At 43.9% G+C, this 25741-nt stretch overlaps 1 protein-coding gene across 1 annotated transcript; it reads right to left on the bottom strand.

The window, feature by feature from the left end:
* Positions 1 to 33: 33 nt before the first annotated feature.
* Positions 34 to 25741, bottom strand: itga3b (integrin, alpha 3b). The gene is made up of 26 exons (XM_080480293.1): positions 25274 to 25741; positions 13952 to 14079; positions 12773 to 12855; positions 11794 to 12043; positions 11515 to 11613; positions 11231 to 11432; positions 10100 to 10293; positions 9715 to 9803; positions 9492 to 9628; positions 8257 to 8343; positions 8089 to 8156; positions 7803 to 7945; positions 7536 to 7679; positions 7332 to 7429; positions 6538 to 6706; positions 6335 to 6409; positions 6168 to 6247; positions 5883 to 5960; positions 5694 to 5796; positions 5288 to 5464; positions 4019 to 4147; positions 2868 to 2981; positions 2398 to 2496; positions 2193 to 2318; positions 1887 to 2043; positions 34 to 1518 (listed from the first exon to the last, which is right to left on the bottom strand). The coding sequence occupies exons 1-25, from the start codon at positions 25447 to 25449 to the stop codon at positions 1933 to 1935; spliced, it is 3159 nt and encodes a 1052-aa protein (XP_080336419.1). The 5' UTR covers positions 25450 to 25741; the 3' UTR covers positions 34 to 1518; positions 1887 to 1932.

Raw genomic sequence — 25741 nt, 5'->3', positions numbered from 1 at the left:
CTGAATTCAGTCGTAATACAATCAGACTGCAAAGCTTGTTAAAAAGGAATTTAATTATACTGAAACTGCACAGTACAAAAATAACACCACCACAAGAAACACAGTTTGTGCGTCGGTTTCAGCCCTTCCCTCCTCGCTCACCGAGTCAATGGAGTCTCTGTCGTGGCCAGTGGCAGGACAGAATCCCTGCAGGCTCTCAGGTAACACACACCGGACTGGTAATGCAACACCTGGGACCGTTTCTCTCAGTCCGGTCCGTCTTTCAGTGCTGCTGGTCGACCTCCACAAGCCTCGATTGCTTGGAAACATTCCAAGTGTCCTCTTACCGTCTCGTATCAAACATACGAAGCTCAGCGTCAGTGACAGAACAAAGGGCAGTGGCATTCACTCGTTCAATCAATTCAGTCAGTTCAACTACGTACAGTTTGTCCGTACCGTCTACGCTGGAGCACAAAGCCTCCAGGTCACATGTTGTCTTTCCAGTGTCGTGACTCCCTGTTGATATTCTCAAGACAAGATTCGGAATGTACTCGTCCAAAATGCTGTAATATGAGATGTATTCTCCTGCTTTTCTCCACATGCAGCCCCAAAGCTGCTGCTCGTCATCTTGTTACAAGGCTGCTTGGACGAATCTCGCTGTGGAATTTAATTTGAGCAATTACAGCTCGTCCACCGGGACCGATCGTCAACCAGTACAAACACGAGTTCCTCGAAAACCAGTGGAAAAATGCTTTGATCCCGCCGCAACAACACCAAGCAACTTTTTGCACGTTAGGTCGCAACCGTTACTGCATTAGAGGTACTGGGGATCGAAAGCTTTGTCTTGTATTGACACAGACATTCATGCTGCTCAACCAACCTCAAGTGCATTTTGACAGTGATGATTAAGACAAATAATGTTGGTTTCAAACCCCGACTGTTACTGGAGCTGAAGTCATCAGGAAGGTCGTGTACAATCACAGGGAACATAAACAGCCTTGTTCTCATGATTACAGAGGAAAAGCTGAACGCTCCTCTCAGAGGCTCACAAAGGGAATAAACGAAAACTAATCACACGCAGCCACCGAGCTCGGAGAGTTATTACCTAAAACATCAAAAGAATTTACAAGTTACTCACCTGAATGCAACTCAGATTTAAATTTACAACACTGCATTCGACAATAATACAATCTCTGAAGCAAACCGTTCAGTATATTGCACAAACGAATTGAGGAAATCTACTAAAAATGAAAATGAAGCGTTGAATAGATCCAGAGTGGGAGCGTGAGGCCCAGTCCAGCCCGGCGCTCGGCGCTCGTCCTGCTGTCAAACCGACGTGACAGTGAGGAGTTCAGGGTCAAAGCAAAGGCCTCAGTAGTAGAAACGTTGCATCTCGGTCCAGTTGGTGATCCAATACTTCTTCTGTGGCTCCTCAGGCTGAAAGCCCAGGTTGCACTGATAGCGCTCAGCCCTGCGGATCTTCACCCCCCGGTGCTTCGGCATTATCCGGTAGTAGACGGTCCGCTTGAAGAAGCCGAGCTGCAGGCAGAGAGGAGAGAGGGCATTAAAGAGGATACGCTTTCACCGCAGGAGACGAGGGAATAATGGGGGACTGAGAAGATTTAGGATTTGGAGGCGGAGGAAAATGAAGTTAGGCAATAGAGAAACTCACAGCGTCCCACTGAATTAAAGGGGAAAGGAAGCTAGAAGTCTGAAAAAGAAGACATAAAACGGCCAGAGGCACAAAGCCCAGCGTGAGCCTGGAGAGGACGGAGAAGAAATATCGCTTGGATTAACGACCCAAGGCTGAACAGAGACGGAAAGTCCAGAGCAGACTCAATCACACCCGAAGCTTAGTGCCGTCATTCATGGCGTCTAGAGAAAGTCCACTGAAGGTTTTTTTTTACCCAGAAGCCCCGGGGGGGAGTGCTGCTGGGAGACACATGGGGGGCCTCAGTAGTCTTCAGTCAGCCTCTCTGTCTCAGAGGGCTGGATCTTCATCTCAGCCTTCTGGGCCTTGGCCTCATACATCTCCCTCCTGCTGGCTCTCTGGAAGAAGCCACACTGGGCGAGGAAGAGGAGGAGGAGGAGCATGAAGGAAGTGGGTCAAAGGTTAATCTAATGGTTCAACATGGATGACTCTGTTGACACGGTGTGAGCACGTAAGGGAGCATCAGATGTACTGTGCGTCTACAGGAAGTGTAACGTCTCACCTTCCACATTATAAGAATAATGATCCCCAACAGCAGGATTCCTGCCACCGCCGCCGAGATGATGATCCACAGGGGAAGAACGTACGGCGGCTCCACCCACTCCACCGGCAATATTTCTACGTTGAACTACAACAGAAGCAGAGTGAAGTGATGCACAAGCATTATAACCACCATCACCACTATCGTCTTCATCATCTCCACACACCATCGTGGTCTGACTGTCCATCTTGAGCGTTGGTTTATCGGTGATGAGCTTCAGCGTGGCCTGACCTCTGACTGTGACCTTCAGAGCATTGGCGTAGTCCTGAAGAGACACACGAGACAACCGTTTCACAAAGACGTCGATCTGAACCGAAACAAAACAGAAGTTTCTGTCTAGTTTATAACCGCCGGCTGCAGGCGGGGAGACTGCAGTGCTGCTAACGGATGTTTGAGGCTCTATTGAAGCGCAGGAGGAGGTGGAGGCTGGTTCATCTTGGTGTTTGTTTCAGAGCGTCTGTGTTGGTCCACCATCAGTCTTCAAAGCAGGAAACAACCAACAACTCACTGAAGAAACTGTTCACGCCACGTCTACAGAGACGGATGATGTTTAAGTGTGTTGTTGTTGTTGTTGTTGTTGTTGTTGTTGTTGTTGTTGTTGTTGTTGTTGTTGTGTGGGTGAACGGAGCCGCTGACCTCTAACATGGTGCTGTTCCACAGCCGGGACCGGACGTGAATCTTGGCTGTATTGGACATGTTGAGCAGTGGACAGGTGAACGTCACACACCTTGCCTTTCCCATGGAGCATTGCTTCAACACACAAACAAACAAACAAACAAACAAGATGATACAAGTGAAAACAATCATGATTTACTCGTTAAGATTTGGCACAAGCTTTAGGTGGGATGGGATTCGTACCCCCACCTTCCAGTCACATGCAGCTCTGAGCTTCTGCGCCTAAAGAGACGTTCAACACCTGAAACTGAAATATCTTCCAAACTATTGATAGAAACTCTAATGTCTACAGCTACGGCTTTAAAATGTTTGCTCTGAACACACCAGCCGGTTGGCTTTTGAACTCAAATATGAAAGATATCAAAGTGTTATCTTGTCTTTATTATAAGAATACCTTCTATATAAATTCTAACATACATTTTTGATCCACTAGTAATTTTCATTGCCCCTTACTAGAACATCCAGTTTTAATGCCTTAGAATGTTTATAACGATTTTCTCTTGTGCCAACTCACCAGTAGTGACATGAAATCTTTATTTGTATTAATTATATGTTGGGCTCCTGAACTAAAGGATGGAAAAGCAGAGGTGGCAGGTAACAATGTAATTGTACTCAGTAACTGTACTATACTATATATTTTTAAGAATCCACCTTGGTCTAACCCTTTAGACTTTTCACCTTCACTCTGAATGTCTGAACACAAACATCAGCACTTTGTTAAACCTGAGGACGATTCAGAGTCTTGGTGAAGGTTTGAAAACCGCTGGAGGAAACACTGATCCACACTGAGCGCTGCAGAAGTCCATGAATTTAAGAAGAATTAAGTTACATCCAAAACGGCTGAATGCCAAGACTTCCTGCTTCTGAAGTTTTGAATGGAATTTATTGTTTTATATAAAGTACAGTTTGTGTGTGTGAGTATATGTGTAAAGATGTATGTCTCTGAGAAAGGCCTGGCGTCTCAATAAAGATAAAACTAAATTCTCTGATCTTTACTCAAGTGAGGAAGATGAGTCGGCAGTTTCACTGAGTGAAACACGTGAGTACTTGTGTCTTCTTCACAAGTACGGTTCGCTGTGTTTAATGCAGATTGGGGGCCGGCGGATTCGTACCAACAGGTAGGCCTCTTTGCGAGGAGTGAGTAGTGTGATGGCTGCCTGCGGCTCGATGCTTCGCATCGGTTCATCTTCATCTTCCTCTTCAATCTGCCGCTTGGTTCTCTTGGCTCTGCGCTCTGACAGCTGGAAGGAAGGAGAGGGAGGGAATGAAGTGAAGACGGCGAGGAGACAGAGACATGACATCAGAGGACTGCTGGTAATTACTGGTTTCGATAAAGACAATTTCTTCTTAGAATAGCATTGTCATTCCCACTGTCTATATGGAGACGGCGCACATTACGACTTTCTATTTGGGGCTTTGTGAGGTTTGTGTGTGGCGACACAGACGTTCCTTTTTTTCCTAAATGTATTTTTGAGCAGCGGTTTTGGCATCAGGACTATTTTCACACCACTGACATTTCTTCATACGACTCAGCCGGACTGCTTCAGCTCACACCGACGTCAGGATGAATCGCAGCTCGCGAAACGAGCCCGAGAAATTCAAACGCTCCGGGTCAGGCTGCCAACTCCAAACATCTCTGTCCTCCAGGGCTGGAGCCGAGGAGAGTTTTACCCACTGCGCCGCGAATTTACCACAAAGGCTTGTTCGTGACCTAATCCCCTTTTCCAAAACAAAAGACATTCCTGTTGGCGTCTGGACAGAAAACTCAGACGGTCGGTGTGGCGACATGTGAAACGTCAGCATGTCAATGTGCTGATAGAACATAGAACTCAGAGCTCAGCGACACCTTCACACCTTCAGTCTTTAAACCCGTAGCTTATGTTTTCTCTCAATGAGAAATGATCAATTAATGGAATTAGTTCACACTGTGCATTTCAATTCCTCTGCTATTAATTTGAAAGTAACGATGACAGAAAGTTGTGTGGGCGGTTAGTGGAGAACAGATTATTGGGTTTAAAGAGTAAACACTCAGACAAGCACAACAACTTCATGTATAAAGAGCAGATTAGAAACTTATTTCAACTCCACTAAGTTCAAAGCAGTCCAAGTTTTTAATGTGGAAAAAAATTATTTCCCACCCTCGCTGAGCCCAAGGGTTCAGCCCAAGGTGGCTGCTATTCTGACTTCTCAGTAATCATGTTTGGATATATTTTTTAAAATCTTTGTTGCAGTTAACAATGTGAACACTGAGTTAAAGCTTCACAGGTCATGTTGGGTTCAGTCGAGACATTATTTCCATTTATTCATAACCTTTGGACATAAACTTTCCCAAACATATCGTCAGTGTATTCCAGCCCTGCAAGGTTAAACAAGAGCCTCACAGTCAGATTGAGCAGGTTGACGACTTCTCCGGGAGGACTGCACTCCGTCTCCGACTCCTCTTCAACCACGATCTTCGTCAGGTACAGCAGCCACTTGCCGTTGGCGACCTCGAAGGGCCACTCCAGCTCCAGGGCCAGCGTGCCCAAGTCCCCCAGTGGTTCCCCCGGCAGGCCCACCTAGACAGGACAGACCAGGGTCAGCAGGCTGATGGTGTGAAACTGCAGTCAGAGCTTCGACAGAATCCAACCACAAACCACGGCTCGTTTAACAATCCCGTCCACACGCAGTATTAAAGTTGTAAAGCGTGGCCTTCAGAGGCTGGGTGTGGCCGAGCAGCACGCAGACTGTGGCTGCGGCACGCAGGGCAGGAGGTTTGTTATTGAGTGGGTGGTGGAGGTGACTCACCTCGAAGGTGAACTCCACCAGACTGCCCACGTCGCTGGTGTTGACCATGGCCGACTCGCCCATCACCGTGCCTCCAAACTGTGTCTGCACCAGCGGATTCTTCCTAAACGCCAAGAGAAGTTTTATCAGTTCTACTTTTTGTTCCAACAGTTTGAACTTATTTCTGAGTTGTAAGTTAGCAGCACTCACAGGGACAAGATGGGAAGAATGGTGTTTTCAATTAGCATGGCCACAGGCACAGGCCTCAGGTCGCTCTGCTCACTGACACTGGAGAAATCACATTATAGGACTTGGTCAACATCTGTCACTATAGCATGAAGATACAGAGCAGTTAGAATTTTAATCAGCTTTTTACATGCTCCAATAGGGAATTATATTTTGAAACACTGAATAATTGCAGCTTTGTTATAACTGATTCATTCCAAATGTCTCCCAGTGAAAACAGAAGATGTAGCCAATAATTAAAAGGCTTACGTCAACAGAAGCAGCTGTGACTCGAGTTGCTGGGTGTACAGCGTGATCCCCTTGGTCTCAAACTTGAGCAGCAGAGTCACCTAATGACGACATCAAGCAAATGTCAAGGGCCGCAATCCAGTTGAAACCCACGATGAAGTCACACTGTCAGCGGTGATGAAACCTGCCTTCTCATTGCCTTTCAGGGGATTACCCAGCTCACAGAGGAGTGCACCCACAAACCTGCACTGCACAGCAGAGTCCTGGACATGGACATGACAAAGAGTAAAAAACAATATTAACAATGATGTAAAGCCAGTCCTGAGAAAGGCACTCAGAAAAAGCCGAGTGAAAGGTGTTGTGGACAGGTGCTGCCCCCTGGTGGACATACAGCAGATCTGACAGCAGCGTAGCTCAGCTCCTTGGGGATGGTGAGGTTCAGCATCGCCTGGTGAGCGTCCTCCGCCAGCTTCCCCGGAGACGGAAAGTTGGTCACTTCCACCATCATCCTCAGTATCTTCATGTTGCTGTTAAACTGGAGCACCTGCAGTTTGCCCTGTCTGGTCACAAGCACGATGAAATGTTGTTATTTTGGTCAAATGACGTGTTTAGATCGTTATTATTTATGTTACTTGACTTGGTTTCAATAAATAACCACAGGCGTGATGGTCAAATTATGAAAAAGTATATTTGCTATTGTTGCTCATTAAAAAAGTGCATTTTCTTTCAGTATAGAGAAGTGTGGCGACAATACTGACATGTCAATAATGAAATAATAGTGTTTTTAAGGACCAAAACAAGTTAAAATTAAAAAAGCATTTGACATCAATTGGTGGCTTTGAATTTCCTGTAGATGTGATTGTATAAAGCTTCATGAAAAAAACGGCTGAATGGATGATGGATGGATGTTTGTCTCCTTGTTGATCTATGTCCTCTACTTTCTCTTGAAATTTAAATTTTCATTTCTAACTTTTGCAGGTTTCTTGACCTTGTGGTGTCCCAGCTCTCGTCTCGGTCGTGGCCGTAGCTTTACCGTCGAGTCGGCTATAAACTATTAATGTCCTGAAGTGACTGTATCAGCAGTCTTCTGTCAAACAACTTTTTAACTGTTAAATAAATACTTTTTTTTTTTTGTCATAATCAAAAACTTTAAAAATGGCTGCATGGTTGAGACTTAAATCTCACCTGGGGTACGGCTTTTCTTTGTTGTCGACAAACTGAGCTGCCACCCGCAGATTACTGGTACATTTGTTGTCGGCGCCACATTCCTTCTGAAAGTGGATCTGCAGGAGAGGATAGAATCACTCACAGGAGGGCAGACATGTACAGTAATGAAGATGTTCAGAATTAAAATGTTTTCCCGTGAATGTCGTGTGCATCACCACGTACCTCAGTTCTTTGCGTGAGTTTCTGCTCCTGACTCAGAATCGGGAAGGCGTCCAGGTTCTGGATCCGCCGGGATTTAAGCTTTTGTTCTTGTAGCGACAGGTTGAGGGAGAAAACCACCGGCTCCAGTTTGTCCCTCACAGGCTCCTGTCAGTTCATCCAACAACGTCATTGTCATCCAAGATGCGTCTTCCTAACTACAGTTGGTAAAACGATCTAAACCTCAGTGCATCGACAAAGAAAACCACACAATAACACACACCCGCTCACCTCGACGTAGAGTTTGAGGTTGTGACACTTGGATTTGGAGGCCGGGAGGCTGATAAGGCCGGAGTGTGTGTCGTCATCGTTACTCTGGAACAGAACCCGGTGGCTTCTCCTCTCCATGTCGGCTTTCACTGTGTATTTCACCGCTTTACAGAGAACAAACCGCGTCACACAACTTCTTAACATGTTGGGTAAATACAGAAACAAGGATCGGAAAAGCAATATTTCCTCAAACACGTGTCACTGGAACACCACATATTGGTTAAAGATATGAAGAAATGCGTCTCACTGATGTTTCTTCTGAAGTCTTTGTTTCCATTGCTCAGGGTGAAAGACATGCACAGGGTCGCTGTGATGCTGCGGTGAACAGAATTACAGTCACATTATGAAGTCACGCCCGATTTAACTGCAGCAGTGCAGCAGATTGGAATATTTAATTTCTGAGGAGACGTCTCACCATGCAGTCTTATTGGGACACTGATTAGGATCCACGATGCGCGGCTCAACAGTGAAGTCTTTGGTTAAGTGGATGACTGGTCGAGCTCTGAACACAAAGAGGGGAAAAAAGCCTTCCTTTACGACCTGACCAATACTTTTATACCTGCAGTTTTACTGTATTCCATCATAAATAGCAGTAAATAAACTCTGAAGTGATCACAATATAACTCCACGATAACAGGAACCCAGCAAAGCCACATGTACATTTCTGTACATGGGAGAGCAACACGAGTTGTCAGACATTTGGAAAGATTTTATAGTAAAAACAGTAAAAAGAGGACATTTGCTGTGAGAGATGATCACAACTCAGGTTGTTGCCTGCGGCTCGGCAGCCACATGTGGCTCGTTAGTAGAGGCTCTCACCTTAAACTTTTTATCGTATGTTTAAGAGGCATTTTCAAAATGACTTTCATCTCTTGGATTAAAAAAATGGCTTCAAAATACCTGAGGGAAGAAAATTCTAAAATCACTAGAATTTCTAAAAGGAAAAAAAAAAGTTAAATAGAAAGAAAAAAAATCAAACAAAAGAGATAAAATATTAAACTGTCCTTCCTTCCTTATAAATAGTGCTTTCCGTGTTTTGATTAATTTCATCCTTTCTGTACTTATATTAGTCAACGTTAAGCCTTGTACATATTCAAAATTACTTATTTAATTTCTATCCTTTCTTATTTCATAGTCAACTTTCTTTCTATTCATACTGTGTGGAGCTATGGTGAAAGGAATTTCCTTCTGGAGTGATTTAAATATTGTATTGTATTTACTGTATTGTATTGGTTTTTGTAAAATCTCAAAATTGTCTGAAAAATGCTTGAAAAGAAGATGAAACTACTAAATATCAGATAAAAAACAGCAAAAAATGGAATGAACTCTTTATCATCCTAAATTGTAATTGAAGCTTCATAAATGCAACGTAAGAGACGGTTTTTCAAAACTCCTAAATTTTTAAAGTTTAACATGTTTTGTGGCTTCAGCAACTTTGTTCTGGTGGAAAATCACAAAAATGGTTCCTTTGGTCATCGAGGTTGCAGAAGCCTGACTTTGCCCATAGAGACAATTTGAATACTGGGAGAAGTGTATTTCAGTTTAGCGAGTATTTCAGCCTGTTAAAGGTTTATAACCTCCTATTCCAGCCAACCTTTAAACCTATTAAAGTATATAACCGTAGTTCAACATTCCAAAGAGGTTCACTACCTGAGCAGTGCAATGCGATCGTCCAGGGAACCAACCAGGATGTCTGGGTAGCTGTTGTCGTCCATGTCCATCCCTCCGCTGATGGAATAGCCGAAGGTGTGGAAATGTCCATTATCCACCGACTTACCCTCGATCACCTGCAGATGGCAGTATCGGCACACGGGTGTTAACGCAGAAGCCGTGATGCACTTTTCAAAATCCCTGACAGGAAGTCGCGTGTCACCTGGCTGGGCTCCTGGGAGATTCCCTGTTTACTCCCCATCCAGATGAAAACTCTTCCCGTGTCCAGGAACGGCGCTCCCACCGCAAAGTCTGCACACATGAACAAACCCTGAGCACATCCACAGTGCGGCTGCTGAACGTGAGTGTGACCTGCAGGTGGCAGCATCGCTCATGTTTCACCAGTGTCAGGTGAGAACATTGTTCCCCTGCTGAAAGGATTACGCAACATGTGCATAAAAATTACAGAAATATAGGACAGCATACTGTGGTGTAGTCTAAACTAAAAGAGTTTGACGCCCTTTTATCCATTTTAAACTTCCTGTCCTCCATCATAAACTCCGCCCGACTATTCGTCACACTTAGATATGAAACATTCAGAACCAGACCTTGGAATCCGTCCTGGTTGACGTCACCGATGGCAGCCACTGCCAGGCCGAACGCTGAGGCCGAGGGACCCTTCAGCACCACCGTGGCAGTGTTCTGGAAGGAGCCGTTCTCATTCATGAAAATGTAGACTGCTCCTCCCTGGTCCTTCATGCGGTCGAAGTAGAAGGGGGCGCCGACGATCAGGTCGTTCCAGCTGTAAAAGACCAGAGAAACGTTCCACGACAAACCTGATTATCAACATTCAAACACGGTCGCGCCTCATTTATAACCACACGGCTTTAATGGTAATGCCACATGGAGGAATTCTGCAAAATCCCAGTTTCTTTCGTGGATTAAAAGACACGTGATCTCACTATAATCAACATTTCAGCTATTGAAAAGAAAAGTTTTCTTCTGTGGAGACACTCTGAATAACAGCAGATCTCAACCACGACGCGTTCAGGCGCCACGCGGCTGAAGATACAGACAGAGTCTCTAATCCATCGACACATGAAGCACAATATTTAGTTTTACCGTTTTTTTTTTTAACTTTAGTTTCTACCTTTACTTTAGTTTCTACCTTTGATTCACATCTGCAGTAATAAATAATTATTTCAGGCTCAGTGACATGCGGGTGTAGTGGTTAACACCGCCCTCACAGTGTGAAAATCCCTGGTTCAAGTCTGAGCTGCAGGACTTTCTGTCCAGTCTGCATGTTCTCCCTGTGTGTGTATGGCATTTCTACAGCATTATCGTGATTTTAATACATTACTCCTTATAGTCATTCTAATTTTTCACTTTTCTAAATTAATTTTATTTGCTTCATTTTAAATTTATAAAGATTCATTCATCTAGTGCCGTTTGTCTTTTAATTGCACTTTTCTTTTTCTTAATATCTTGTTTTAATTGTATGATTTTAATGCAGTTCTTTGCCTTTGTGAAGCACTGAATGGTGCTAAACCAAGTGAATACCAATTTGACTGTTGGTTTCAGGTTGTAACCTGCCTTGCACCATAAGTTTGAGGAGGTAAACTTAGTAGTAGTACAGATGGACGGAAGCTCTGTTCCATGTAATGAAACTTGTTTTTCAGTCTGAAAAAAAAAAAACAATTAGTTGCCACAGTTCTATTTCCCACGGTTACAAAACGCACTCGTCGTTGTTGAGGTCGGTAATCGCCAGGCTGTTTCCAAAATAGGAGCCCACTTGCTCCCCAGGGATGATCTGCACCGGCTCGATCTTGGTCAAGGGTCTCCCAAGCATCACCGCGCCCCTGGACTCGTCCCTGGGAGACCCCGTCACCACGGTGTATTCGTCGCGGCTCAACACCTTCTTCTCTTCGAGAACAGAGTATCCTGTGGACGGAGGAATGATCGGGGTTACAAGCAGGTCCTAATGCACGTCTGCCAATGAGAAGATGGATGTTTACTCACTTACCCATATAACTGTACCGTCTTTTTAATGGTTCAAAGTATTTTTCGGCAGAGTCCCAGGCGTTCAGTGGGTCTGGGTCTCTCCACGTTATGTGAACATTTCCTTCATAACGAAGCAGAATCAGACAACAACCTTTAAATCTGAGCTTCATGCACCAGTTTCCCAGGCAGAGAGTAATCCCTGCACTGAGGCTTCTGCACACATGAATGGAGTTTTAATCCCCCAACAGTGAAACCTGCCCATTATTTCAGCATTAAGCAGCAAAACACAGTCGATTCCCACCTTGCCACAGGTAGCTCCCCGGAGTGCCGATGTACACGTCCGTCTCCGTCATGCCGCCCGATATGCCCATAGTGCACATGCCCTCGAACTCCATGTCCAGGTTGGGGTTGCACACCTCGTAGCTGTGCGTCTGCCAGTCATCGTCAGGGTCGAAGGTCAGGTCGTTGCTTCTCACGTAACACTTTCCAATCATCCGCCGCTGCTCCTCAATGCCACTTTTGATGATCTTAACGTACCGATGTCCGCAGGCCTGGACCGCAGAGAGACGCGTGATTCTATGAACCCAACGATTTAACTGCACGTCTCACATGAGAAACTAAAGTGTTGAAATACACTAATCTAATGCGTGTTACAGATGCATTTATCTAAATCTGTCATTGCTTTTTGAAATAGGCAACAAAATCCGTAAGACGTTTTTATGTCAGATGGCACTTTTCTATCCCTGCACAGAAATAAGTTTAGGTTAGATTGTACTTTATTCTTCCCACAACGGAGAAATTCACTTGTTAAAGCAGCAGAGAGTTAAAAAGAGGCAAGACATACAATAACGGGAGGAGATAAATGCTCTACTCTGAAACATATCAACAATACATAGTAAACCAGGGACTGAGTACGACTGTAGAGGTAAGTGTGCAAAATAAGGAAATATGTGCAAAAGAATATTTTAAAGCAGCAGATATGGAAATAAGAAAAAAAATAATTATTAACAGGAAAAAGGATTACATGACTACATCTGTGTATCTTGTGCAAACTAGTTTTTCCAATTAGACAATCTAAAGCTTTATATCTTCCTTATATGGCTCCTGCTCCTGAATATTTCGTGGCATTTCCACAATCCGTGTCATCATTCACTTTATGTGTGGGCATGTCGAGTTAACTCATCGATGTTTAAATAATCCGGGTCATCCCACCGTGTGCTCAGAGCCGCTTCGTACATGGTGAGTGTCAGTGATAGTGTTGACTAATGGCGTCGTCTCACCAGCACGCGACCTCCCGGCTGGGCCCTCTGACTGGCCACCGTCACACCCAGCCACATGCCCTCCACCATCTCCGAGGGATTTGCTGTGAAGGAGACGGATCGGGTGAGGTCAGGTCACAAAGTGCTTGTTTTCACTTGTCTTCAGTTCGGAGCTGAGTGGGAGATCTGTCTACGGATAACGGCTGCCCAAACCATCACTTCTTACAACACAGAGCAGCGACTGGAGAACGAGTCAAAGCAGCATCCAGAACACAGTCCAGCATGTTGGCGTGTTTGCTGCAGAGCAGGGGTGGTGGTCTATCGGTAATAACCATCAATTAAAAAGGGATTCACTTTCAGAGGAAGGTGGATCTCATAATGTCGGCACGGCGCTAAACACAGGCTGGGAAACTGGCTGAGACTCAAACTCAAACTCTGACCGAACGGTGAAAAGAAGAGCTTCAAATCCTCCTCGACACTCGGCCATTTCATTTATTCTCTCCTCATATAATACAGAGAAACGTCACAGCCACACAAGTACAATGCAAACCAATGAATACTGCTGTTACTGATCCCAGGGAAGTTTTGACAAATCTGAGGAAAGAAATGAACCAGAATCAAACGCACTTTGAAAAAAGCTCATTTACAGCTTAACTAGACGTTTCTTATAGCTTTTTTGTTTTTACAATTATTACTCTATAATAGTAACAATAACAATAATAATAATAATAATAATAATAATAATAATAATAATACATTTAAATAACACACCCTTATTCTATTATTAAATTAGATTTTTTTAATTTGATTTTCTTCATAAACAAAGCAACATGAAATGATAGATGTTACAAAACCACAAAACAATTTTCAAATGAAAAACTGGCAAATTGTTGTATTTTTACTTTTACATGAGGATATTTATGCTTTATTTAACTGGTGTCACTTTATAAAATGTTTTCCCTTTCAGCCTTATAATACAGGTCAATTCCTCCATCGGATGAAGCTCCTAGAAACTATCCGTCCACTGTCGTGGTTTTGCATTTAGTCAATTCCTGGTGATGGTTTTCTTGCTTCTTCATGACTTTATCCTGAATTTTTCCCAGGTACATTACATGGAAGCTGTTTGGAATTTCATATCCTACAACAGCTTCAATAATCTTCTTTACACTCTTTCCAACATTGCACCCTCTTTGTACTGACCTGTGGTGACCAGGTCCATTCGGGAGCAGTCTCCAGAGTCCAGGGTGATGGGGCAGGAGAACACAGCCCCGGTTTCATTGACCTGTCGTAAAGATTCAGAGCGCTCTTTCGGGGCTCCGGTGAGAAGCCTGCAGACACAGAAACAAAACATGAGATCAAATCAGAGCTGTGACTTTGTGCCAGACGACACTCAGAGCAGAGGCGGCAGAGATGAGCTACCTGATAGTTCCTGGAGACTAAACACCAAACGTGCGCCTTTGCAACGTCACAGTCGTGTTCATGTGGATTTTAAAATGTGAGACGTTCACATCCACAGTAACAAAGAGCCGGTTCAGGAGTTCAGTCACGCAACGACCTCTCACACACAAAATACACCGGCGGTGATGGAGCTGATCTTTTTGTCCACTCACCCTGACCCCCACCCCCCACCCCATCAGCACCTTTAAACACAACACAGATCTTTGAAGTGGAGGATTACTGCTCTCCACAGCCCGGTGCCGCCGCACAATGTTTACCGTCAGCACAAGATTTATTAGCTCCACTTTGTAGGTGGAGGGCGCAGACAAGCTTGTTTATTGTGTGTGTGTGTGTGTGTGTGTGTGTGTGTGTGTGTGTGTGTGTGTGTGTGTGTGTGTGTGTGTGTGTGTGTGTGTGTGTTCCAACCAAGTGTGCAAAATGTCATGTTTTTCAATCTGGAGGTGGAGAGAGGGTAGAGAACGTTGTAGAGAAGATGAGCTGTGAGTCTCACACTGAGAAGTCTTGATGTTGACGTTAAAAACACGTCTAGAAAAGACTCTAGATCTACAAATACAGAAGAAATCATTTTTTTCCAAATGAAAAAAATAAACAAAATGACATCCCCACTCAGATATTACTCATATTGTTTTGTCGTGGCTTCTGTATTGATACACCCCCGACGTCAACAATCTGCCCCCCTACACACTGGTGATCTGATCACAAGCGTCTCTGAAGAGCCCAGATGTTCCCCCTCAATATGAAGAGGCTCGGATATGCAGAGAAAGACTTTGTCTTTGCGTGTCTGAGACCTAATCCGTCATGTGAGCCGGCTTCCACTACTGATTTTAGATCAAATTACCCTCTTAACCTATTTGATGCTTGTTCATCTGGGAATTGACAAGAGGCTGTGGCACACATTATGACCCAGCCCAGTTTGGTTACATGAACCGGCTCAGTCAAGATGCAATGACAGTGGGATAGCGCCGTACTCCACTATTAATAGTTGTGACTTTAAATACAACAAGAAGACAGAATAAATAATCGAGGAATCAAACAACATGGTAGTCAGGATAAAGTCAGGTGAAATAAAATCTTCATAGCGACACATGTAAAGGAGATTATGGCAGGTCGGTGCAGTGAGGTGTGAAGGATCGATAATACGAGGAGCAGGAGTTTTAACATCAAAGAGAAAATGCCGTTTTCAGCTTCATAGTTTAATGCTCTCCGATCAGGTTGGTGTCATTATCCTTCCTCTTTGATTGATTGTTGATAAAGTCCCTCTGTAGCAATTATCTTGCAGAGCGATAACAACCAGGAACAGCCAAGATGGCCTCCGAGGGCCGGCAGTTTCCTGTCGGCGGCGCAGGAACAGACCTGGGCCGTTATTCATTAATGTCCAGAATTCACTGAGGATGAAACTAAGAGGTTGTGGAGTGTATTCCCACCGTGTGTGTGTGTGTGTGTGTGTGTGTGTGTGTGTGTGTGTGTGTGTGTGTGTGTGTGTGTGTGTGTGTGTGTGTTCTGCTTCCTTGCGGCCCGTGAGAAGCAGGGGTGTGATTAAATTACAACTCATGGCCATCGAGAGTGTTTTTCAGACACAATGTCACAAAACACTTCTTGACTTCTTGAGATAAAAACCGAGGCGCACGATGCATCATGGGAGATTATCTAAAGAATTCATGGAGAAAAAGGAGGAACAAGGTCAAGCAAGAAGCTGAACAACAACTCAGTGTTGTAAACACTCAGAGGCCAGTCAATGTGAACTTTGCTCAATAAGCAGACATTAGAAGAGAGGCACAGAGTCCAGCGTTAATAAGCTTCAGGAGCTCGGTTAATCCAGGCGAGTAGGTCGCAGTTAAACCAGAGGAAAAACCCCTGAGAAACATCCTCTCCCCGTCTGGCTCATCGCAGCCATGTGGGTCGTCTGTGTTTGTTGTGGAAATTCAACGCCGAGCGGTGATGCCATCAGGTCTGACATACAGTGAAGACGTGTTTCCAAGGAGCAGGTGTTGCATTGTGGGAAAAGGCCTTAAACACCTAAAACAAAGAGTCAGTTGAAATATCTGGACAAACACTCTCACTGCTTTTTCTCGTTTTGGTTACGTCACAACATTTCCACCTTTATCACGCTAGCTGATGCTGGGAACCCGTGTGTCATGGAATCAATCCAATCATTCTCATCTATCTCTAATACTAAAGTATAAACTGCATATCCTTTCAAATTGAATATTTATAATAAAAGAATGGCTGCAGGTGAGCTCAACTTTACTCCATAAGTTTGTTGCTTTGGCAAAAACCTCTAAATGTTTGGATGTTTACAACCACTGTGACCTCGGGGTGAAGGGTCACAGTGTTGGCTAGAAAAGTTAAAGCCAGAAACACTGAAAACAACCTGTAGTAAGCAGGTAAGAACACCTGTGGGATATTTTGTTGATATTGTCCGTCTACTCACGCATGTGCAGAAGAACTATTTACTCCGGCTCGAGAGTGCATACGCAGTGGCAGCGTTTTGGAGGCCGTTAACTAAAGTTCCACTTTGGGAGAAGTTCTCAAAAAGAGGGCGTTTTTTTTTTAGCGTGAACGGATCCCGACAAAAGTTTGGTGTTTTCACTTGAACGCTCCGCTGTGTAAACAGGGCCTCAGTCCCACTGCTGCTACTGCAATGTTGGCCTCGCCTCCCTCCAGCTCATCGCCTCCTCATAAACATGCTGTCGGAGGCAACCGGCAGCTGCATTCCTACTCAGAGGACATGTTGAAATTCGCCCCTACGGCTTTATGAGTGATCTGAACGGCTGGCGAAGCCAAACATTCGCTGTGGCACACACACCCAGTGAGGTGAGCTCGGCTGCATTCTTCACATCAGGAGCGAGAAAAACGTTTTATCAATCGGTTTAACAAATAAAGGTTATTTTACGTGGCATCTTCATCAGCGGGCTGACTGAAGCCGGACTGAACCGAGCGCAGAGCGGAGAGAGGAAGAACAACTGTGTCGCCCCAGACGACGATGTGCAGGATGAGTGTGTCACGCCTCGCTTTCACAACATGTTCACCTTCATGTGGATCCAGACAGGACTGCTGAACCAGCAGGGATATTCAGTTTTCCACCCTTAAAACTCTAAGAGGTGAAGAAATGGAAGCTCCAGGGGCCGTGAGCTTGTTGGTCACCTCCCAGGGTGTGGCTGCTGCCTTCAGGGCAAAGAAAACCAGGTGAGCGCTGAACTGGTTCACCTGTACAGAGCTGGAGGGCCGAGTTATTCACAAAAGGACCGAAAATAGTGAAAAACGCCACGATCCACCACTCCATTAACAGACGCTACAGGCAACAAGTTGTGACCAGTCAAATCACTGCTTTAAAGCCTTCATTTAATCTTTCACTGGGTTCGTCCTTCGATAACAGTGTGAGCAATGATTGTGAACACTGAGGCATCGGAGAGGCTTTTTTTATATCAACCTAAGAGGTGCTGGAGGACTGTAAACTGGTTAACATCAAGTTTTCCGACTGAGTCGAGAATATTTACCAGAGAAACTGCACTGAGTGCGAACAAGCTGAAACCAGCAGAACCTCTGTTATTCTGTCTCATCGATGAAATGTTTTGAACTTTCAGTTAAAGTGGGAAAATATAGCCAAAAAGAATACTAGTGCTCATTTATCATCGAGAAAGCACAACAACAGACAAACAAATAAAAAACACACACACACACACACACACACACACACACACACACACACACTTCTCAGTAATAAGCTGAGCTACAGGTAACTCGGATTGATCCCAGGGAAATATTACCACTTAGACCCACTAAGCAAATAAATGGAGACGATATTGAACGGAGCGACTCAATTTGCAGATTGAATTAAGCCTGAAGACAAGAGGAGACCAGGCCCCGGATCTTTTGATGCTCTTGTAATGATGCCGATGAAAGAAGAGAAGATGGCTGATAAGACAGACTTGATGTGTTATGACGTGGGGGGGGGGGGGGCACTGTGCTAATAGTGAGAGAATGCAGTCATTTTTGCACCAATAAATTCAGTTATTGTTCTCTCAGGAAACTCTCCTGTGAGCAACACACTGCTGCCAGTTTATTCACTGTAAGGACACACTTCAATGTGTTTCTACAGGCGCAGAGAATGAATCACCTCTGATCAAACTGTGACACATCAACCTCCGGTGGGAGGAAATGTTCAGGGACGACAGTCTCAACGCCACCTGCCTCTCAGCTGTTGTTAAACTTCCTGTTACTGTGAGCACCGAGCAGCATTCTGCATTAAACGATTCAGATATTAATATGGTTTGTATCACAACATGTCAGCATTAAAAAAAACATCAAACTTCTTTAAAAGTTCTTTAAATCTGGGTACTCACATTACTGTAATTTGGGGGTATGTTTATGTTAATCCCACTTTTAAAAGCATAAGTCAAAGTTTACACTCTTGAATCTGCACTTTTCGAGTCGTTTAACCAAAACTCTTCATTTTGAATCAAATTACTGCAGAGTGAGTTTTAAAGTAACCCATCACTTGTAATTGAGTCCAATTCAACCAAAGTAACAGAATTTGTCATTGAAAACACATTTACACTGCTTTTCTGCAGCAAACAAAAGACTGAAGCAGATTATTGATCCGTGGTTCTGCAGAATGGACCAGACTCCCCCATGTTTCCGTCTATTCAGATTAATCTTTCGTGAACTGTGGTCACATAAAATAAACCTCGACCAGGGAGGACCAAATACTAGTTTTTCTCTCTAACTCGCACTTCCACCTCTTCTGAAGCTGTACAGCTTCTCACCCAACATTTCTAACAGAGACTGACTTTAAAAATGGCGACCAGAGGAAATGAGATGTTAACATCAGAGTGATAAAATGGTAATTTAGTCAGAAGGGGCATTTCAGATGGAAATGAAATGCTGTGCATTCAGCTGCTAATCAAGGGGAAGGAACAGAACTGAATAATAGGATTCAATAAAGTAAAATATCAGAGTGCACCTGTACACAAACACCCACAGCCCAATGGAACGGGGCAACTCAGCTGGACAAACATCCTGTCTGACGACCACCATCTGCCTCCAGTGAAACAGTAACAGGAGAGCAAACTCATTTAGACCTGGGCTGACTAATTGAACATGACAGCTCTTCCCTTGGTCATAAACTAACTCACTTTTCATTAGCGGTGAGTTAAACCTCGTCCAACCAGCACCGTCTTGTTCTGGCCAGTGACCCTGGGCTGATCGACTCAAACATGAACAAACAAGCTGTGACAAAAACACACACATGCACAGCTCTGCACACCACATACACATCCTGTGTATATATGGTAATGCTTTACTTTCTCTGGATCGCCACTCTCACTTCCTGTTTTTCTGCCTCTGCTTCTTCTTCATTTGTTGAATAAAATGTTGACCTCGAGACTATTTAATGCTCATGTACCAGGCACGGCTCTCTACAACTGTCCTCCATTTTCTCTGGCTCTTTTGTCACATTTGCAAGGAAAGAAGATTTCGCACTGACGTAGTTTCGAGGTGATGGAATGAAATCTGGAGGTGCAGGTGAACAGCAGTGACAGTGATGCTGCTGGCGTCGGCTCGCTGCCATGTTTTCTCTCTCACGTTACTCAGCTCATATAAAAGACGAGCAGGTGTGTGTGTGTGTGTGTGTGTGTGTGTGTGTGTGTGTGTGTGTGTGTGTGTGTGTGTGTAACATCTGTTTTTACCTGCTGACGCTGGAAAAAAACCCTCTGAAAATGACAGTTTGTTTTTACCTGCAATACGTTTCATTTCGTTTCATCGTCTAACCCTAAAAAGCAGGAGGAATGTTTGAGAGCCGGCCTCACATGCCGAGTGTAAACCTATACATCAGGATCACTTCCCTCTTCAAAGCTGAACGACGGCATGAAGGTATTGAAGCTTATAGTTTTTCTAGCTACAGGTAGCCCTCGTTCGCCCCGAGGCCCGCGACGCCGCCTCCTTTTCTGGGCTGTGGAGAGCATTTGTACAACCAGGGGAAGAAACCCCGGAGGCAGGGGGCGTGTGGTCTCTGCCTCACTGCAGGTATTTCCAGTGAAAGCTGCACCGTGGAGCGTCTCCTCTGTGGAGATTAGCAGGAGGCCCGAGCTCCCACCGGGATCTCCTCTGATGTGTTATTAGAAGCAGCCATTCACTCGGCTGATACAGTCAATGTAACTCAGACACAGTAAATACCTTCCACCAGATGGTTCGGAGCCTTGGATGAACTTCAGCAGGGTCTTTTTTTGATTTTGAACCTTTTGACAAACAAAAAAATAAATAATTAAATAAAAAATGTCCAAAAAGAAAAGGAGCCGGTCGAAGGCGAAGCTTATTTACTCCTCCACCTTCTCCACCTCAACAATTAATCATTTTACACCCCAGGGGGTTATTTGGGTTCAAATTTACAAAATCAATGAATTAAAAATACATTTTATGTATATATATAGAAATTAACAAGAAAAATAGTGAATAAATAATGTATAAATAATAAATCATTTTTACACAAGTGTCACAGCCTCCCTGTACTTAGTGAAAACCTTTTTTCCTTGTACTGTATTTTCAGTATCATAAACAAATCCTCCTTCCGAAAATAGAATTTCTAAAACACTCCTACATTGTGAGCACGAACACAACTGCAGTGCAGGAAGCACATTTATCAAGCATCTCCACTGGATCCATTAGACGACTTAATGCTGAAGCACTCTCGAAACTCGGCACATGCACGCAGATCTAATACATTAAAGCGCCGGGCCGTAGGCTCATTTGGAAAAGTTAGATATCCTGTGCAACTTGCCTGAGACTGAGATTCAAAACACAGATAGTTAACATTTATAATGCACTTAATCTCATCTGCAACAGATGAAAGTTTTCCGCACGGCTGCAACCGAACTTTCATTCAGGAATCCAATCTGATGAAAAACACAACGTCTCACTGCAGAATCTGATTCTGTCCTTAAACGCTGCTGCAGACAAATCAGTTTAATTTGCACCTCACAGCAGAAGAGGGGAATCCCCCCCCCCCCCCCCCCCCCCCCCCACCCCACACACACACATACATACATACACACACACACACACACACACACACACACACACACACACACACACACACACACACACACACAGTCAAATTAAATGACTGAGTTTCAAACCCTCAGGCTTCTACAGTCAGACAGAGATGAGCTGGAAACACACTTGAATAAATAATCATCATGTCTGTTTTCAAAATGAAATAATCTCAGTCCACAGGAGGAATGAGGTAATAATCTGGAGGGTTTTCTTTCCCCAATAGTCCCTCTGGATCATCATTCCGGCTGCTGTCTTGTCTCAACCTGAAAGCAGGCAGGTTGTGGCTGTGCTGAGAAGGGGAATACATTCCAGGCATACCGCGGGGTCAGGGGACTGGAAGAGCCAATAGGTGGCCAGCTGACTGGCCGGGCCCTCCTCCCCGCTGCCACAGGGAACACAAAAAGACTTCTCACAAAACAAATTATTTAAAAAAGCCTCTAACTGGTGGTTCAACGCGGGGAGAGAGGGAGTGGTGAGGTGAGGTGAATAACCTGGAACAATTGGCCTCAGGTATCGAAGCCCTTCCCTGACAAATGGTTTTTAACCCCCCAGGAAAGAAATTCTGCAACATTCAGGGTGATTAGATAATTGCCTCCATCTTAGAAGAGCAAAAGAAAAAAAACCTTATTGCAAACTGGGAGTGGAAAACCCTCCGTCTTGATTTTTATCCCGTCTGACTCACAGAACGGCCACGTTAAACTCTTCACATGTCCCGACTGGCTGGTCCTCACAGGTCGGAGCAGATGACTGGGAGGAACCAGACTCGACTGTGAAACCAGCCGGGCTCAAACACCATCGGCTGCACGGAATCACAGAGTGCAGACGCAACTACAGGGCTCCGCGCAGGAAGACGGTCTTTAGTGAATATTGGTGCTTCATCAGCCCAAGATTACAAGGCAGATAGAGGAAAGAAAAAACACAATGGAAGAAATAAACATGCCACACCAAAACACACCGAGGGCCTGGTTCCACTGGAGGTTCACTCACATATTTATTTCCTCTGCCAAGGAGGTTATAAAATCATCAGTGGTTATTTGTCTGTCTGTTAACAGGATCTTCATGTAAACTGGTTCACAGGTACATGTTGATCAGAGGAAGAATCCAGTAAGCTGGTGGTGATCCAGATCAAAATCATTGTTACAATAGAAAATGTTCATTTTGCCTTATATGGTCTGATCTTGTGTTCTTCCATATCATGAATTAAAATCATGTGATCACCAAAGTAAATAAATGAATGAAGGCAGTTGATAGGAATATGAGTCACTTCCTGTGTCTTCTTTTCATGCTGGTATGATGTGGCTGGTTAATCATGGAACATTCAGCTTGAACATTATATTCACTAACTATCAGTGAAATACTTCTTTCTGCCTGATTTCTATTTCCTGGCTTTTCAATGACTTTTCATCTCTTATGTTGGTTTTCTACCATCTTCTGTCATAATTTGGAGAACTGAACGTTTCCTTTTAAATTACTTTTCCAACACGAGTCATTTCTGCTTTTAATGTTTCAGCGTCTTACAGGTTGTTTTTGGTCTTCTAGTAGTAATGATAGTAGAAATAGCAATTGTAGTTGGAACAGTGATATTAGCAATATTAGTAGTACAAGTAGTCTTAGTAATAGTAGCATTAGTAGTAATCTTAGTAATAGTAAGAGAGGTAGTAGTAGTCTTAGTATTAGTAGTCGTGGTAGTAGTAGTAATCATAGTATTCGTAGAAGTAGTCTAATAGTAGTAATAGTAGTGTTAATAGAACAATTCGTAGTAGTAGTGATAGTAGTAGTAGAGGTAGTCTAACAGTAGTAATAATAGTATTAATAGAACAATAGTAGTAGTAGCAGTAGAAGTAGTAATAGCAGTATTAATAGAACAGTTAGTAGTAGTAGTTGAAGTAGTCGCAGTCGGAGTATAGTAGCAATCATGGTATTAGTAGAAGTAGTCTAATAGTAGTAATAGTACTGTTAATACAACAATTAGTAGTAGAAGTGGCACCTTGAAAGGAAACTATGTATAATAATATAAGATAAAAAGGTTTTTCCCCATAATATCTGTACGAGTATCAATAAGTATTTCCATGTCTGATGTTGCCTGACGACAGTTTCAGTAAACGTTCTCCACCATGTTACAGTCAAATGTGGAATTTTAGAAATTCCTCTTTCTGGTTCCTGATTCTATGAATAGTCATGCTCTTGTCATTTATTTTACTGTTATAATTCACGTCTTAATTCGATCAGATTCTGACTGAAGCAGAAACAATAACTTGTTGTTTACCTGCATTAAGGCCTGGAGCTGCACATTGTGTCTGTTTCTTCTGTCCTCCATCTTATTGCTCATTTATGAACCTCGCTGCAGCTCATTGTTTTGATTTCTAACCTTAAATCGGTTATGACTGAATGAATCACTCGTTTTCACATCTCTACACAATCAACCCATGATCTCATATGAGAAAACGTTTTCTCACAATTAAATTACACCATTTTCTTTTTGTAGTGACCTGAAACCATGCTTAGAAGATCTATCTATCTATCTATCTGAAGACATAGAAGGTATTTTATACTGGTAAGTGAAGTTACACACTGCTGATTTACTTTCACAAGACAAATGTCAAACTCTTCTCAACTTTCTCACCAAATGTAAAACTAAGACTGTGAACTGTGTATTAGATTGTATTTACACTTGATAGAAATGAGATGAAACAATCATCCATCCATTATAACGATGAGTAATTTACCTCAGTCAACCTCAAACCTGTGCTTTTGGACTGTGTGTGTGTGTGTGTGTGTGTGTGTGTGTGTGTGTGTGTGTGTGTGTGTGTGTGTGTGTGTGTGTGTGTGTGTGTGTGTGTGTGTGTGTGTGTGTGTGTGTGTGTGTGTGTGTGTGTGTGTGTGTGTCTGGAGACGAGGCTGAGATGGCCCAGGGATCAAACGTCAGCTGGATCCTGTTGATCCTTCATTCTAATGAGTGAATCTCTGCTGGTTTTTGTCAGTTATACTCATAAACCTCAAGTTCACAGTGGGAGGAAGAGCAGCCTGGTTTACAAAACCTCTTCCTCTTAATGTTTTCAGCCAGTTATGACGTGTGATCGTGGCCGCGGAGGGATGAAGAGTGAAATCTTACACTAAACAATGAGACAGTTTGAGGAACTCAGTGCAGAAGATACACACACATTCACTATACTGGACATCCAACACTTACTTTTATGTAAATCTGCTCAAGTCCACTTAACTTCACACTCATTTATGTGTCAGTAACAAGTCTTACAGGCCAGTTCGCACCTTTACAAGGACTCACAAACACTCTGCCAGACAGCTGAGAGTGAATGAAAAGAAAGTTTAACCAGTTTTCTTATTGCAGAAAAAAAGGGACTCTTAAACATTTATTATTCCAGATGCTCAGCTGTTTTATTCCATATAAATCGAGCAGTGAAAGGTCACATGGGACTTACATTTCATGTCATTCTAAAGTACAGTATGACCATGAACTCTTTTTATCAATAACACATTGAAAACGTGTGTGCCGTTTCTAATACTGGACAACATTGGATAGAAAATGTCAACAAATGATGGCTAAACTCGAAATAGGGGAGGCATAAATTCAACTGAGAATTGATAATTGTATTTGAATAAAGCTACACTTTGTGCAACGCGATCGGTTTAAATCTGGTCACCACTTCCGCACGAAGGTGAAGGTGTCCAGATCACCTGTATTACATTCATATGTGCGTAAAATTACGTCTAAAGGCAGATCTGGATGTGTCTGCAGAAGCTTTTTTGCCTTAAAACAGTAAGTTTGTGATGTAAAAAGATGATTTGATGATCTGAGTGAAACGAGGAGTTCAGAAGCGGCGACAGGTGCTGGACACCGACTCTCATCGCGGGTTTTTGCGCAGATAAATGCGCACAACAGCTTCCCCAAGGCACAAAAGGGTCGTTTTATTGGTATGTGTGCGTGCCCGGTTGGGCAATGTGTAGCCTTTAAATGTGAAGAATATAGTGAAACAAGCACATCCGAGTACTTACAGGTGTTTTCTGGAGCCCCCCGTCTGTTCGTGCAGAGCCACGGAGAAGCCAAAGAAGCTCCCTTTGGTTTTCCCCACTTTGATCACAGGAAAGCGTTCATCTATATTAAATCCGCTGCAGGTCTGCGTCCCGTGGTACAGGGCCAGAGCCGTGTAGAGTAATAGTCCTGCGGACATGTTTGAGCTGTTTTCTCCGCGCACCGTGCGCTCCAAGCTCCAACAGGTAGGCTGGCGGCTCACAGAGACCTCCCAGTCCCCATGCAGACCAGCCCGACTCTCTCCCCGCACTCAGCGTGTCTCTGCCCGCCTCCGAGCCTGCCTAGGTGTCGGTGTCTGCCCACCTCTGCCTCTCTGCTGCCCTCCCCTTCCTTCCTCCGTGCGCTCCACACCCATCTGAAACAAGTGCACGGATCCACCGCAGACAAGCCCCGGTCTCTGTTCCTCAGCTCAGTGTCGCTGCTTCGCTCTC

This window comes from Lipophrys pholis (assembly GCF_963383615.2).
Source record: "Lipophrys pholis genome assembly, chromosome: 1".
Lineage (NCBI taxonomy): Eukaryota > Metazoa > Chordata > Actinopteri > Blenniiformes > Blenniidae > Lipophrys > Lipophrys pholis.
Note: the sequence above shows the minus strand (reverse complement) of the source record. Positions and strands in the feature narration are given on the sequence as shown.